Source organism: Leptodactylus fuscus, unplaced genomic scaffold, assembly GCF_031893055.1.
Source record: "Leptodactylus fuscus isolate aLepFus1 unplaced genomic scaffold, aLepFus1.hap2 HAP2_SCAFFOLD_508, whole genome shotgun sequence".
NCBI lineage: Eukaryota > Metazoa > Chordata > Amphibia > Anura > Leptodactylidae > Leptodactylus > Leptodactylus fuscus.
In genome coordinates, this window is record NW_027440535.1 from 35,667 (window position 1) to 50,155 (window position 14,489).

General features: G+C 46.5%; 1 gene segment (V, D, J or C); it reads left to right on the forward strand.

Moving 5' to 3' along the window:
- The first annotated feature begins 1,354 nt into the window (after window positions 1-1,354).
- LOC142188558 (immunoglobulin kappa variable 3-20-like) lies at window positions 1,355-1,833 on the forward strand. The segment is given in 2 exon segments: window positions 1,355-1,403; window positions 1,529-1,833. Coding segments are annotated over 2 exon segments (354 nt in total).
- Window positions 1,834-14,489: the final 12,656 nt, after the last annotated feature.

Here is a 14,489-nt window from a genome sequence, read left to right on the forward strand (position 1 = left end):
GGCTAATGCATTGTATTGGCATGATGAAGCAGTGCTGAATGTGTGTGCTTAGCACACACATTCAGCTCTACTTCATCGGGCTAATAGAATGCATTGGCCAATCAGCGCTGGCCAATGCATTCTATTAGCGTGAACTGAGCTTGCACAGGGGTTCTAGTGCACCCTCGGCTCTGCTACATCAGATTGCTACATCTGATGTAGCAGTGCCGAGTGTGCATCAGATGTGTAGTTGAGCAAAACTGACTCAGCACTGCTAAGTCTCTGCATTCGCATAGGAATGCATAGGCCAGCCTTCGGCCAATCAGCGCTGGCTCTGCGGGAGGAGGCGGAGTCTAAGGTCGGACCTGAATGGAGACTGGTGTGGAGCGATCTTAGACTCCGCCTCCTCCAGCAGAGCCAGCGCTGATTGGTCGAGTTCCGTACTCTGGCCAATCAGCACTGGCCAATGCATTTCTATGGGGAAAAGTTAGCTTGCGAAAATCGCAAACTGACAGGGATTTCCATGAAATAAAGTGACTTTTATGCCCCCAGACATGCTTCCCCTGCTGTCCCAGTGTCATTCCAGGGTGTTGGTATCATTTCCTGGGGTGTCATAGTGGACTTGGTGACCCTCCAGACACGAATTTGGGTTTCCCCCTTAACGAGTTTATGTTCCCCATAGACTATAATGGGGTTCGAAACCCATTCGAACACACGAACAGTGAGCGGCTGTTCGAATCGAATTTCGAACCTCGAACATTTTAGTGTTCGCTCATCTCTATTTGGTAACATATTTGGATTATTGTTAATCTCATCTCTGGCAAATATCAAAGTGGGACCATCTGTAGTAAGCAGGTAATGGTCTGTGTGGGAGCAAAACAGAAAAAAGTGGTAAAGAAGAATAAAACCTGTCTATTCTAGAGAGATCCTTCCATTATGTATCATCCATCATATCCTGTATAATCCCAGGAATTTACATTCAGTATTGGGCTGATAACTTTCTGCTAATCCCATTATTACTGGACTTGTTACCATGTGAAATATACAGGATAATAGCCCAGATGTATTATTAGATCCAGTGTATTCCATCTGGGATCTTGTGGAATCTCCTTTGTCTTCTTCTCAGTTATCAAAGAAAACTCCTGATGAAGAATAAACAGGTTTTCAGTTCTCTGCTCTTATATCTCCTGCCGACTGCTGGAAACTGCTGCTGAAAGGTCTGAGAGCGGAAACCAGAATTTGTCTATCTGTCTCTTATTTCCATAGCCAGTCTCTGGGGGTCTCCTGTCACCTCCCCCTGTCACTCTCTATATGCATCTCATTCTACACATTGTCTCATCTCATACTTTGTATCTGACACTCCACAAACATCAAGATGGTTTCTGGCAGTTATCTGCTGGCTGTGATCTTCATTTCTATTGAGGGTGAGAGATTTGGATCAGGATTGTGTGTAGAGAAATCTATACAGTGGGATCCATCATCAGATCAGGATTTCTAGGAATAGATCCCGACATGTATCAATAATGAATATGTCTCTTCTAATCCTCAGGATCCTGTGGAGAGATTGTGGTGACTCAGACTCCAGGTTCTATCTCTGTGTCCTCCGGAGATACAGTCACCATCTCAGTTACAGCCAGTACTGCTATAGATGATTTAGCCTGGTACCAACAGAAACCAGGAGAACCACCAAAGCTTCTGATGTATGATGCAACCAAGAGACATACAGGAGTCCCAGACCGGTTCACTGGAACTGGATATGACTATAGTTTCACTCTTACAATTACAAGATTTGCAGGAGACGATGCAGCAGAATATTACTGTCAGCAGTATGAAGCTTACCCTCTCACACAGTGATACAGAGCCGTACAAAAACCTCCTTCCTCATTCCCCATTATATCACTATATAAAGCTTCATACACAGTAACAGAAGAAACTCTCCGAGCGTTCAGTGGTTTATCACTTCTCTTGTATTTCTATGTACATTTCCTTTTACTGTTGTTACTGTCTCATGAAAGCCATGTCTGACTAGACATTTCCACCGCAGTGTCCACAGTAGATACAGTCACCATCTTATATACAGTCACCATCTTATATACAGTCACCATCTTCTATACAGTCACCATCTTATATACATTCACCATCTTATATACAGTCACCATCTTATATACATTCAGTGAAGGTGGAGAAAAAATGATAAAGACATCATCACAGATAAGCCGGGGTCACATAGAAACCCATGTGCCCCCACCTTTGTACCGTTTTTAAAGTCAAAAACTGAAATTTCACTTTGATATCACTTTTCAGTATATACAGAACATGACGCGGTAGGTCTAGTCCTTCCACCTACCCAGCATAGTTCTTTGCCTGAATAAAAACTCAACACACGTAGATTTTATTTACAATCAAACAGTTAACAAAATATATAACTATAATATACATAACATCCCTGAGTATGTAACCTTAGTTCCTAGGCTAAGGAGGTCCTCGAAGCCCACAGTCTGGTGAATTACCCAAAATTTGTAATGTACCTCCAGCCGTCCTTCCAGCTCAGAGACACCAAATCACTATTCCCAGGTGAAAGGAGTCCCATAATTAAGATCACTCCTTGTAAGCCAGACATATTTCTTGGCATAGTAATGCCAGTCCTTGGGGGGTCCAGAGCATTACAGCCCCCCTCCCCCCATCCACCCAACCTGAATCCTTACTACCCAACTCCGAGGACTTTATTTCTTCTTGATCCTCCTTGATATTTCTCTCTCCTGGTACCATGAGATCCATATTCCTTGGGATCCAGCAACAACTTTCTAGGACTGGCCTCTCAATCCCAAAATATGGTACCCATTGTTATATTTCATTTTCACATGTCTTATAGATCTACTAGATCTCCTATCTAATAAATCTCTCCAATGCCATTCATAGTATAGATCCTACTAAATTATGTTTTACTCTATTTTCTATGTTGAATCTCTAATAACATTTTATGTTCTGGGTGATGGCGAGTCCCTGTAGTGTCCCTGACAATGGTGACGTCACCTATCCACCAGTCAGCTAGTCCAGACATCTGACAAGTCTCCTGGGCTGCCTCATCTCATTGACATATCATCAGCATTCACCCCTGTATCTGAGCAGTACAATGCGGAGCGGCCCCTATGGGATTATATGGCATACTCATATACCTTAACCCTTTCGCTGCCAAGCACGTAGCTATACGTGCTCCCAAGGTGGTGCTTCAGTAGCCGAGGACATAGTTACTACATCCTCCCTACTAATGCCGATTTCTCTGGACTGCATCAACATATCTTGATGATTTAAAATGCATTTTAAAGAGAGAATCTCATCTTTAAAATGATACAAAGAACTTGATGATTGAAGTTACAGTTTTGGAGCGACCACTGTTGAATCGCTGTTGGGAACTGAGATCTGCAGTTGGATCTCAATGCCAAATAGTGGTTTCAACAGTGAATCGTTCCAAAACTGTAAGTTCTATCATCAAGTTCTTGGTATCATTTAAAAGATGAGATTCTCTCTTTAAAATGCATTTTAAATCATCAAGATATGTTGATGCAGTCCAGAGATATCGGCATTAGTAGGGAGGATGTAGTAGCTACTGAAGCACCACCTTGGGAGCACGTATAGCTACGTGCTTGGCAGCGAAAGGGTTAAGGTATATGAGTATGCCATATAATCCCATAGGGGCCGCTCTGCATTGTACAGCTCAGATACAGGGGTGGATGCTGATGATATGTCAATGAGATGAGGCGGCCCAGGAGACTTGTCAGATGTCTGGACTAGCTGACTGGTGGATAGGTGACGTCTCCATCCATGATAGAACTTACAGTTTGTTTGTTTTTTGAAATTCTTTATTTATGGAAACTTTTACAACATTTTACATATAATGCACAAAATATCAAATAGGATGGATGAGGTAATTGAAAGTATTATAACATACAACTAGTAAAACAGATCAAAGTTAAGCTTCTGATAAGTGCACCACCAAGTGGTACCCTAAGCATAAGTTTAATAGATAATAACTAGAGATGGGCGAACAGTGTTCTATCGAACTCATGTTCGATCGGATATTAGGCTGTTCGGCATGTTCGAATCGAATCGAACACCGCGTGGTAAAGTGCGCCATTACTCGATTCCCCTCCCACCTTCCCTGGCGCCTTTTTTGCTCCAATAACAGCGCAGGGTAGGTGGGACAGGAACTACGACACCGGTGACGTTGAGAAAAGTAGGCAAAACCCATTGGCTGCCGAAAACATGTGACCTCTAATTTAAAAGAACAGCGACGCCCAGCTTCACGTCATTCTGAGCTTGCAATTCACCGGGGACGGAGGTTTCCGTCCAGCTAGCTAGGGCTTAGATTCTGGGTAGGCAGGGACAGGCTAGGATAGGAAGGAGAAGACAACCAACAGCTCTTATAAGAGCTAAATTCCAGGGAGAAGCTTGTCAGTGTAACGTGGCACTGACGGGCTCAATCGCCGCAACCCAGCTTTCCCAGGATCCTGAATGGAATACACTGACAGTGTATTCCCGTATACCCGATATATACCCCCGATACCCGTTCCAATGGTGTGCCCCCCCACCTTCACCCCAGAAATACCCTGCAAGTCCCCTAGCAATAGAATTGGGGCTATATACACCCACTATTTTTGCTACTGCCATATAGTGCCATTGTCTCACTGGGAATTCAAAGAATATATTGGGCTTACATATAACTTCAATTCCAGGGAGAAGCTTGTCAGTGTAACGTGGCACTGACGGGCTCAATCGCCGCAACCCAGCTTTCCCAGGATCCTGAATGGAATACACTGACAGTGTATTCCCGTATACCCAATATATACCCCCGATACCCGTTCCAACGGTGTGCCCCCCCACCTTCACCCCAGAAATACACTGCAAGTCCCCTAGCAATAGAATTGGGGCTATATACACCCACTATTTTTGCTACTGCCATATAGTGCCATTCTCTGACTGGGAATTCAAAGAATATATTGGGGTTACGTGCACCCACAATTTTTGCTACTGGTATATAGTGCCATTGTCTGACTAGGAATTCAAAGAATATATTGGGGTTATAAATACCCTCATTTCTTGCTACTGGTATATAGTGCCATTGTCTGACTGGGAATTCAAAGAATATATTGGGGTTACAAATACCCTCATTTCTTGCTACTGCCATATAGTGCCAGTTTCTGACTGGTAATTCAAAGAATATATTGGGGTTATAAATACCCTCATTTCTTGCTACTGGTATATAGTGCCATTGTCTGACTGGGAATTCAAAGAATATATTGGGGTTACAAATACCCTCATTTCTTGCTACTGCCATATAGTGCCAGTTTCTGACTGGTAATTCAAAGAATATATTGGGGTTACGTGCACCCACAATGTTTGCTACTGGTATATAGTGCCATTGTCTGACTGGGAATTCAAAGAATATATTGGGGTTACAAATACCCTCATTTCTTGCTACTGGTATATAGTGCCATTGTCTGACTGGGAATTCAAAGAATATATTGGGGTTACAAATACCCTCATTTCTTGCTACTGGTATATAGTGCCATTGTCTGACTGGGAATTCAAAGAATATATTGGGGTTACAAATACCCTCATTTCTTGCTACTGCCATATAGTGCCAGTTTCTGACTGGTAATTCAAAGAATATATTGGGGTTACGTGCACCCACAATTTTTGCTACTGGTATATAGTGCCATTGTCTCACTGGGAATTCAAAGAATATATTGGGGTTACAAATACCCTCATTTCTTGCTACTGGTATATAGTGCCATTGTCTGACTGGGAATTCAAAGAATATATTGGGGTTACAAATACCCTCATTTCTTGCTACTGGTATATAGTGCCATTGTCTGACTGGGAATTCAAAGAATATATTGGGGTTACAAATACCCTCATTTCTTGCTACTGGTATATAGTGCCATTGTCTGACTGGGAATTCAAAGAATATATTGGGGTCATAAATACCCTCATTTCTTGCTACTGGTATATAGTGCCATTGTCTGACTGGGAATTCAAAGAATATATTGGGGTTACAAATACCCTCATTTCTTGCTACTGGTATATAGTGCCATTGTCTGACTGGGAATTCAAAGAATATATTGGGGTTACAAATACCCTCATTTCTTGCTACTGGTATATAGTGCCATTGTCTGACTGGGAATTCAAAGAATATATTGGGGTCATAAATACCCTCATTTCTTGCTACTGGTATATAGTGCCATTGTCTGACTGGGAATTCAAAGAATATATTGGGGTTATAAATACCCTCATTTCTTGCTACTGGTATATAGTGCCATTATCTGACTGGGAATTCAAAGAATATATTGGGGTTACAAATACCCTCATTTCTTGCTACTGCCATATAGTGCCAGTTTCTGACTGGTAATTCAAAGAATATATTGGGGTTACGTGCACCCACAATTTTTGCTACTGGTATATAGTGCCATTGTCTGACTGGGAATTCAAAGAATATATTGGGGTTACAAATACCCTCATTTCTTGCTACTGGTATATAGTGCCATTGTCTGACTGGGAATTCAAAGAATATATTGGGGTTACAAATACCCTCATTTCTTGCTACTGCCATATAGTGCCAGTTTCTGACTGGTAATTCAAAGAATATATTGGGGTTATAAATACCCTCATTTCTTGCTACTGGTATATAGTGCCATTGTCTGACTGGGAATTCAAAGAATATATTGGGGTTACAAATACCCTCATTTCTTGCTACTGCCATATAGTACCAGTTTCTGACTGGTAATTCAAAGAATATATTGGGGTTACGTGCACCCACAATTTTTGCTACTGGTATATAGTGCCATTGTCTGACTGGGAATTCAAAGAATATATTGGGGTTACAAATACCCTCATTTCTTGCTACTGGTATATAGTGCCATTGTCTGACTGGGAATTCAAAGAATATATTGGGGTTACAAATACCCTCATTTCTTGCTACTGCCATATAGTGCCAGTTTCTGACTGGTAATTCAAAGAATATATTGGGGTTATAAATACCCTCATTTCTTGCTACTGGTATATAGTGCCATTGTCTGACTGGGAATTCAAAGAATATATTGGGGTTATAAATACCCTCATTTCTTGCTACTGGTATATAGTGCCATTGTCTGACTGGGAATTCAAAGAATATATTGGGGTTACAAATACCCTCATTTCTTGCTACTGCCATATAGTGCCAGTTTCTGACTGGTAATTCAAAGAATATATTGGGGTTACGTGCACCCACAATTTTTGCTACTGGTATATAGTGCCATTGTCTGACTGGGAATTCAAAGAATATATTGGGGTTACAAATACCCTCATTTCTTGCTACTGGTATATAGTGCCATTGTCTGACTGGGAATTCAAAGAATATATTGGAGTTACAAATACCCTCATTTCTTGCTACTGGTATATAGTGCCATTGTCTGACTGGGAATTCAAAGAATATATTGGGGTCACAAATACCCTCATTTCTTGCTACTGGTATATAGTGCCATTGTCTGACTGGGAATTCAAAGAATATATTGGGGTTATAAATACCCTCATTTCTTGCTACTGCCATATAGTGCCAGTTTCTGACTGGTAATTCAAAGAATATATTGGGGTTACGTGCACCCACAATTTTTGCTACTGGTATATAGTGCCATTGTCTGACTGGGAATTCAAAGAATATATTGGGGTTACAAATACCCTCATTTCTTGCTACTGGTATATAGTGCCATTGTCTGACTGGGAATTCAAAGAATATATTGGGGTTACAAATACCCTCATTTCTTGCTACTGGTATATAGTGCCATTGTCTGACTGGGAATTCAAAGAATATATTGGGGTTATAAATACCCTTATTTCTTGCTACTGCCATATAGTGCCAGTTTCTGACTGGTAATTCAAAGAATATATGGGGGTTATAAATACCCTCATTTCTTGCTACTGGTATATAGTGCCATTGTCTGACTGGGAATTCAAAGAATATATTGGGGTTACGTGCACCCACAATTTTTGCTACTGATAAATAGTGCCAATTTCTATCTGGGAATTCAAAATGCGCAAGGCTCCCGGAAAGGGACGTGGACGAGGCCGTGGGCGAGGTCGGGGGTATGGTTCGGGGGAGCAAGGTAGCAGTGAAGCCACAGGGCGTCCCGTGCCTACTCCTGTGGGGCAGCAAGCATTGCGCCACTCCACAGTGCCAGGGTTGCTTGCCACATTAACTAAACGGCAGGGTACAAACCTTAGTAGGCCCGAAAACCAGGAACAGGTCTTGCAATGGCTGTCAGAGAACGCTTACAGCACATTGTCCAGCAGCCAGTCAGACTCTGCCTCCTCTCCTCCTATTACCCAACAGTCTTGTCCTCCTTCCTCCCAAAATTCCCAAGCTTCACAGAACAATAACCCCAACTGTCCCTGCTCCCCAGAGCTGTTCTCCGCTCCTTTCATTGTCCCTCAACCTGCCTCTCCACGTCACGATTCCACGAACCTAACAGAGGAGCATCTGTGTCCAGATGCTCAAACACTAGAGTCTCCTCCATCTCCGTTCGATTTGGTGGTGGATGACCAGCAACCCACCCTCATCGACGATGATGTGACGCAGTTGCCGTCAGGGCATCCAGTTGACCGGCGCATTGTGCGGGAGGAGGAGATGAGACAGGAGTTGGAAGAGGAAGTGGTGGATGATGAGGACACTGACCCGACCTAAGACAGGGGGGATGTCAAGCGGGGAAAGTAGTGTGGATGTTGAGGCAGGTGCAGCACCAAAAAGGGTAGCTAGAGGCAGAGGCAGAGGTCAGCAGCTTAGGCGAAGCCAGGCCACACCCGGAATCTCCCAAGATGTTCCAGTTCGTACCCAGCCCCGAAAAACTCCCACCTCGAGGGCACGTTTCTCGAAGGTGTGGAGTTTTTTCAAGGAATGCGCCGAGGACAGATATAGTGTTGTCTGCACAATTTGCCTTTCGAAATTGATTAGGGGCTCTGAGAAGAGCAACCTGTCCACCACTTCAATGCGCCGTCATTTGGAATCCAAGCACTGGAATCAGTGGCAGGCAGCAACGGCAGGACAAAGGCCGCCTGCCATTCACGCCACTGCCACTGCCTCTGCCACTGCCTCTGCCTCTGCCACTGCCACTGCTGACTGTGCTGGCGATGCACTCCAGAGGACGAGCCAGGACACCACTTCATCTGCCTCCGCCACTTTGTTGACTTCTCCCTCATCCTCCCCTGTTCCTGTCTTATCTCCTTCTCCTGCACCATCAAAGGCACCATCAGGCGCTTCTTTACAACAACCCACCATCTCTCAGACATTGGAGCGGCGGCAGAAATACACTGCTAACCACCCACACGCGCAAGCCTTGAACGCCAACATCGCTAAACTGCTGGCCCAGGAGATGTTGGCGTTCCGGCTTGTTGAAACTCCCGCCTTCCTGGACCTGATGGCAACTGCGGCACCTCGCTATGCCGTCCCTAGCCGTCACTACTTCTCCCGGTGTGCCGTCCCCGCCTTGCACCAGCACGTGTCACTCAACATCAGGCGGGCCCTTAGTTCCGCGCTTTGCACAAAGGTCCACTTGACCACCGACGCGTGGACAAGTGCATGCGGACAGGGACGCTACATTTCACTGACGGCACACTGGGTGAATGTAGTTGAGGCTGGGACTGCTTCCCAAACTGGCCCGGTGTACCTCGTCTCCCCGCCTAACATTCCTGGCAGGGACACGAGAAGAACACCCCCCTCCTCCTCCTCCTCTACCGCCTCCTCCTCCGCCACCGCCTCCTCCTCCGCTACCGCCTCCTCCTCCGCTGTTAGATTGACCCCAGCTACGAGTTGGAAACGTTGCAGCACTGGCGTTGGTAGACGTCAGCAGGCTGTGCTGAAGCTGATCAGCTTGGGGGACAGACAGCACACTGCCTCCGAGGTGAGAGATGCCCTCCTCGATGAGACGGCAATATGGTTTGAGCCGCTGCACCTGGGCCCAGGCATGGTCGTTTGTGATAACGGCCGGAACCTGGTAGCAGCTCTGGAGCTTGCCGGACTCCAACATGTTCCATGCCTGGCCCACGTCTTCAACCTAGTGGTGCAACGTTTCCTAAAGAGCTACCCCAATGTTCCAGAGCTACTGGTGAAAGTGCGGCGCATGTGCGCCCACTTTCGCAAGTCGACAGTAGCCACTGCTAGCTTAAAATCTCTCCAGCAACGCCTGCATGTGCCACAACACCGGCTTTTGTGCGACGTCCCCACACGCTGGAACTCAACGTTTCAGATGTTGAGTAGAGTGGTTGAGCAGCAGAGACCTTTGATGGAATACCAGCTACAAAACCCTAGGGTGCCACAAAGTCAGCTGCCTCAGTTTCACATCCATGAGTGGCCATGGATGAGAGACCTTTGTGACATCCTACGGGTCTTTGAGGAGTCCACAAGGAGGGTGAGCTCTGAGGATGCGATGGTGAGCCTTACAATCCCGCTCTTGTGTGTTCTGAGAGAATCCCTGATTGACATCAGGGATAACTCAGATCACACAGAGGAGTTAGGGATAGCATCCGATCCGTCACAGCTGGAGAGTAGGTCCACACATCTGTCCGCTTCACTGCGTTTAATGGAGGAGGAGGAGGAAGAAGAGTTGTCCGATGATGTGATGGTGATACAGGAGGCTTCCGGGCAACTTCGAATCGTCCCATTGTTGCAGCGCGGATGGGTAGACATGGAGGATGAGGAGGAAATGGAGATTGAACTTTCCGGTGGGGCCAGAGGAGTCATGCCAACTAACACTGTGGCAGACATGGCTGAGTTCATGTTGGGGTGCTTTACAACCGACAAGCGTATTGTCAAAATCATGGAGGACAACCAGTACTGGATCTTTGCTATCCTTGACCCCCGGTATAAAAACAACATCTCGTCTTTTATTCCGGTAGAGGGGAGGGCCAATCGCATCAATGCTTGCCACAGGCAATTGGTGCAGAATATGATGGAGATGTTTCCAGCATGTGACGTTGGCGGCAGGGAGGGCAGTTCCTCCAGTAGGCAACCAAGTTCTCACCGGTCCACACAAACGAGGGGCACACTGTCTAAGGTCTGGGACACCTTGATGGCACCCCCTCGCCAAAGTGCCGCCACGGAGGGTCCTAGTGTCACCAGGCGTGAGAAGTATAGGCCCATGTTGCGGGAATACCTTTCCGACCACAGCCCTGTCCTCTCCGACCCCTCTGCGCCCTACACGTATTGGGTGTCGAAGTTGGACCTGTGGCTTGAACTTGCCCTATATGCCTTGGAGGTGCTGTCCTGTCCTGCCGCCAGCGTCCTATCTGAGAGGGTGTTCAGTGCAGCCGGTGGCATCATCACTGACAAGCGCACCCGTCTGTCAGCTGAGAGTGCCGACCGGCTCACTTTGATAAAAATGAACCACCACTGGATAGAGCCTTCATTTTTGTGCCCACCTGTGTAAAGCACCCCAACATGAAACTCCATGTCTGTACTCAACCTCTCCAATTCCTCCGCATCCTCATACTCATCCACCATAAGCGTTGCACAATTCTGCTAATACTAGGCTCCCTCCACCCTGATTTCCCCCAACTCTGCTGGTTAGAGGCTCCCTCCACCCTGATTTCCACCAACTCTGCTGGTTAGAGGCTCCCTCCACCCTGCTTTCCCACAACTCTGCTGGTTAGAGGCTCCCTCCACCCTGCTTTCCCACAACTCTGCTGGTTAGAGGCTCCCTCCACCCTGATTTCCACCAACTCTGCTGGTTAGAGGCTCCCTCCACCCTGCTTTCCCACAACTCTGCTGGTTAGAGGCTCCCTCCACCCTGATTTCCACCAACTCTGCTGGTTAGAGGCTCCCTCCACCATGAATTGGTCCAAACTGGGCTGTTTAGCGGCTCCCTCCACCATGAATTGGTCCAAACTGGGGTTTTTAGAGGCTCCCTCCACCATGAATTGGTCCAAACTGGGCTGTTTAGAGGCTCCCTCCACCATGAATTGGTCCAAACTATGCTGTTTAGAGGCTCCCTCCACCATGAATTGGTCCAAACTATGCTGTTTAGAGGCTCCCTCCACCATGAATTGGTCCAAACTGGGGGTTTTAGAGGCTCCCTCCACCATGAATTGGTCCAAACTGGGGTTTTTAGAGGCTCCCTCCACCATGAATTTGCCCAATCTGGGCTGTTTAGAGGCTCCCTCCACCATGAATTTGCCCAAACTGAGCTGTTTAGAGGCTCCCTCCACCATGAATTGGTCCAAACTGGGGTTTTTAGAGGCTCCCTCCACCATGAATTGGTCCAAACTGGGGGTTTTTAGAGGCTCCCTCCACCATGAATTTGCCCAAACTGGGCTGGTTAGAGGCTCCCTCCACCCTGCTTTCCCACAACTCTGCTGGTTAGAGGCTCCCTCCACCCTGATTTCCACCAACTCTGCTGGTTAGAGGCTCCCTCCACCCTGCTTTCCCACAACTCTGCTGGTTAGAGGCTCCCTCCACCCTGATTTCCACCAACTCTGCTGGTTAGAGGCTCCCTCCACCATGAATTGGTCCAAACTGGGCTGTTTAGCGGCTCCCTCCACCATGAATTGGTCCAAACTGGGGTTTTTAGAGGCTCCCTCCACCATGAATTGGTCCAAACTGGGCTGTTTAGAGGCTCCCTCCACCATGAATTGGTCCAAACTGGGGTTTTTAGAGGCTCCCTCCACCATGAATTGGTCCAAACTGGGCTGGTTAGAGGCTCCCTCCACCATGAATTTGCCCAAACTGGGCTGTTTAGAGGCTCCCTCCACCATGAATTTGCCCAAACTGGCCTGTTTAGAGGCTCCCTCCACCATGAATTGGTCCAAACTGGGGGTTTTAGAGGCTCTCTCCACCATGAATTGGTCCAAACTGGGCTGTTTAGAGGCTCCCTCCATCATGAATTGGTCCAAATTGGGGTTTTTAGAGGCTCCCTCCACCATGAATTGGTCCAAACTGGGCTGGTTAGAGGCTCCCTCCACCATGAATTGGTCCAAACTGGGGTTTTTAGAGGCTCCCTCCACCATGATTTTGCCCAAACTGGGCTGTTTAGAGGCTCCCTCCACCATGAATTTGCCCAAACTGAGCTGTTTAGAGGCTCCCTCCACCATGAATTGGTCCAAACTGGGGTTTTTAGAGGCTCCCTCCACCATGAATTGGGCCAAACTGGGGGTTTTTAGAGGCTCCCTCCACCATGAATTGGTCCAAACTGGGGTTTTTAGAGGCTCCCTCCACCATGAATTTGCCCAAACTGGGCTGTTTAGAGGCTCCCTCCACCATGAATTTGCCCAAACTGAGCTGTTTAGAGGCTCCCTCCACCATGAATTGGTCCAAACTGGGGTTTTTAGAGGCTCCCTCCACCATGAATTGGTCCAAACTGTGGGTTTTTAGAGGCTCCCTCCACCATGAATTTGCCCAAACTGGGCTGTTTAGAGGCTCCCTCCATCATGAATTGGTCCAAACTGGGGTTTTTAGAGGCTCCCTCCACCATGAATTGGTCCAAACTGGGGTGTTTAGAGGCTCCCTCCACCATGAATTTGCCCAAACTCTGCTGGTTAGAGGCTCAATCCACCCTGATTTTCAAAACAAATGTTGGTGCCAACCTCAACTTACTACAAGGGCCAAATTCACTGCTGGTGACAAGCTCTCCTCACTGCAAGTGCCAAATACACATGTTTCAAGGTGTTTTCCTACTGTCAGAGAGGTGGTATTGAGTGTGTAAAGTGTGTAGTTGTTAGGCTGTGATGTTGGGGTAATAGAGGGTCTTTGGTGTGTTAGATGCCCCCAGACATGCTTCCCCTGCTGTCCCAGTGTCATTCCAGAGGTGTTGGTATCATTTCCTGGGTTGTCATAGTGGACTTGGTGACCCTCCAGACACGGATTTGGGTTTCCCCCTTAACGAGTATATGTTCCCCATAGACTATAATGGGGTTCGAAACCCGTTCGAACACACGAACATTGAGCGGCTGTTCGAATCGAATTTCGAACCTCGAACATTTTAGTGTTCGCTCATCTCTAATAATAACCAGTTCAATAAGTTTGGCAAGATACTGATATCTAGAAAAAATTGAAAGAACAGAGAAACTAGACTTAGTAAAGTAATTTAAAACAATCGCAAATATGTAATACACTATTGGTCCTATATAAAGTAAAACCGTCTAGATATCTTAAGGAAAAAGTGAGGTCGAGTGAGAAAGCGGGGGGGGGGGGGGGGAAGGTATATAAGAGGGTGTTAGAGCTTAACTAGGGTGGTCTGAAGACAGCACAGAGTTACTGTGTTGGAGCCAGGGCAGCCAGGTGTTTAGGAATTTTTTGTGAGTGCCTTTTGATCGACTTAAGGCTTCTTCAAATCTCGCTATTTGGGCTACCTTCACTTTCCAGCAAGCAATTTGCGGGGTGATCGGTTGGAGCCAGTATTTGGGAATTAAGGACTTAGCTGCTTCAATGAGGTGGGTTGTTAAGTCGGCTTTGCCCAAAGAGAAGTTCAGTTGGGGTAGTGACAGTAGGA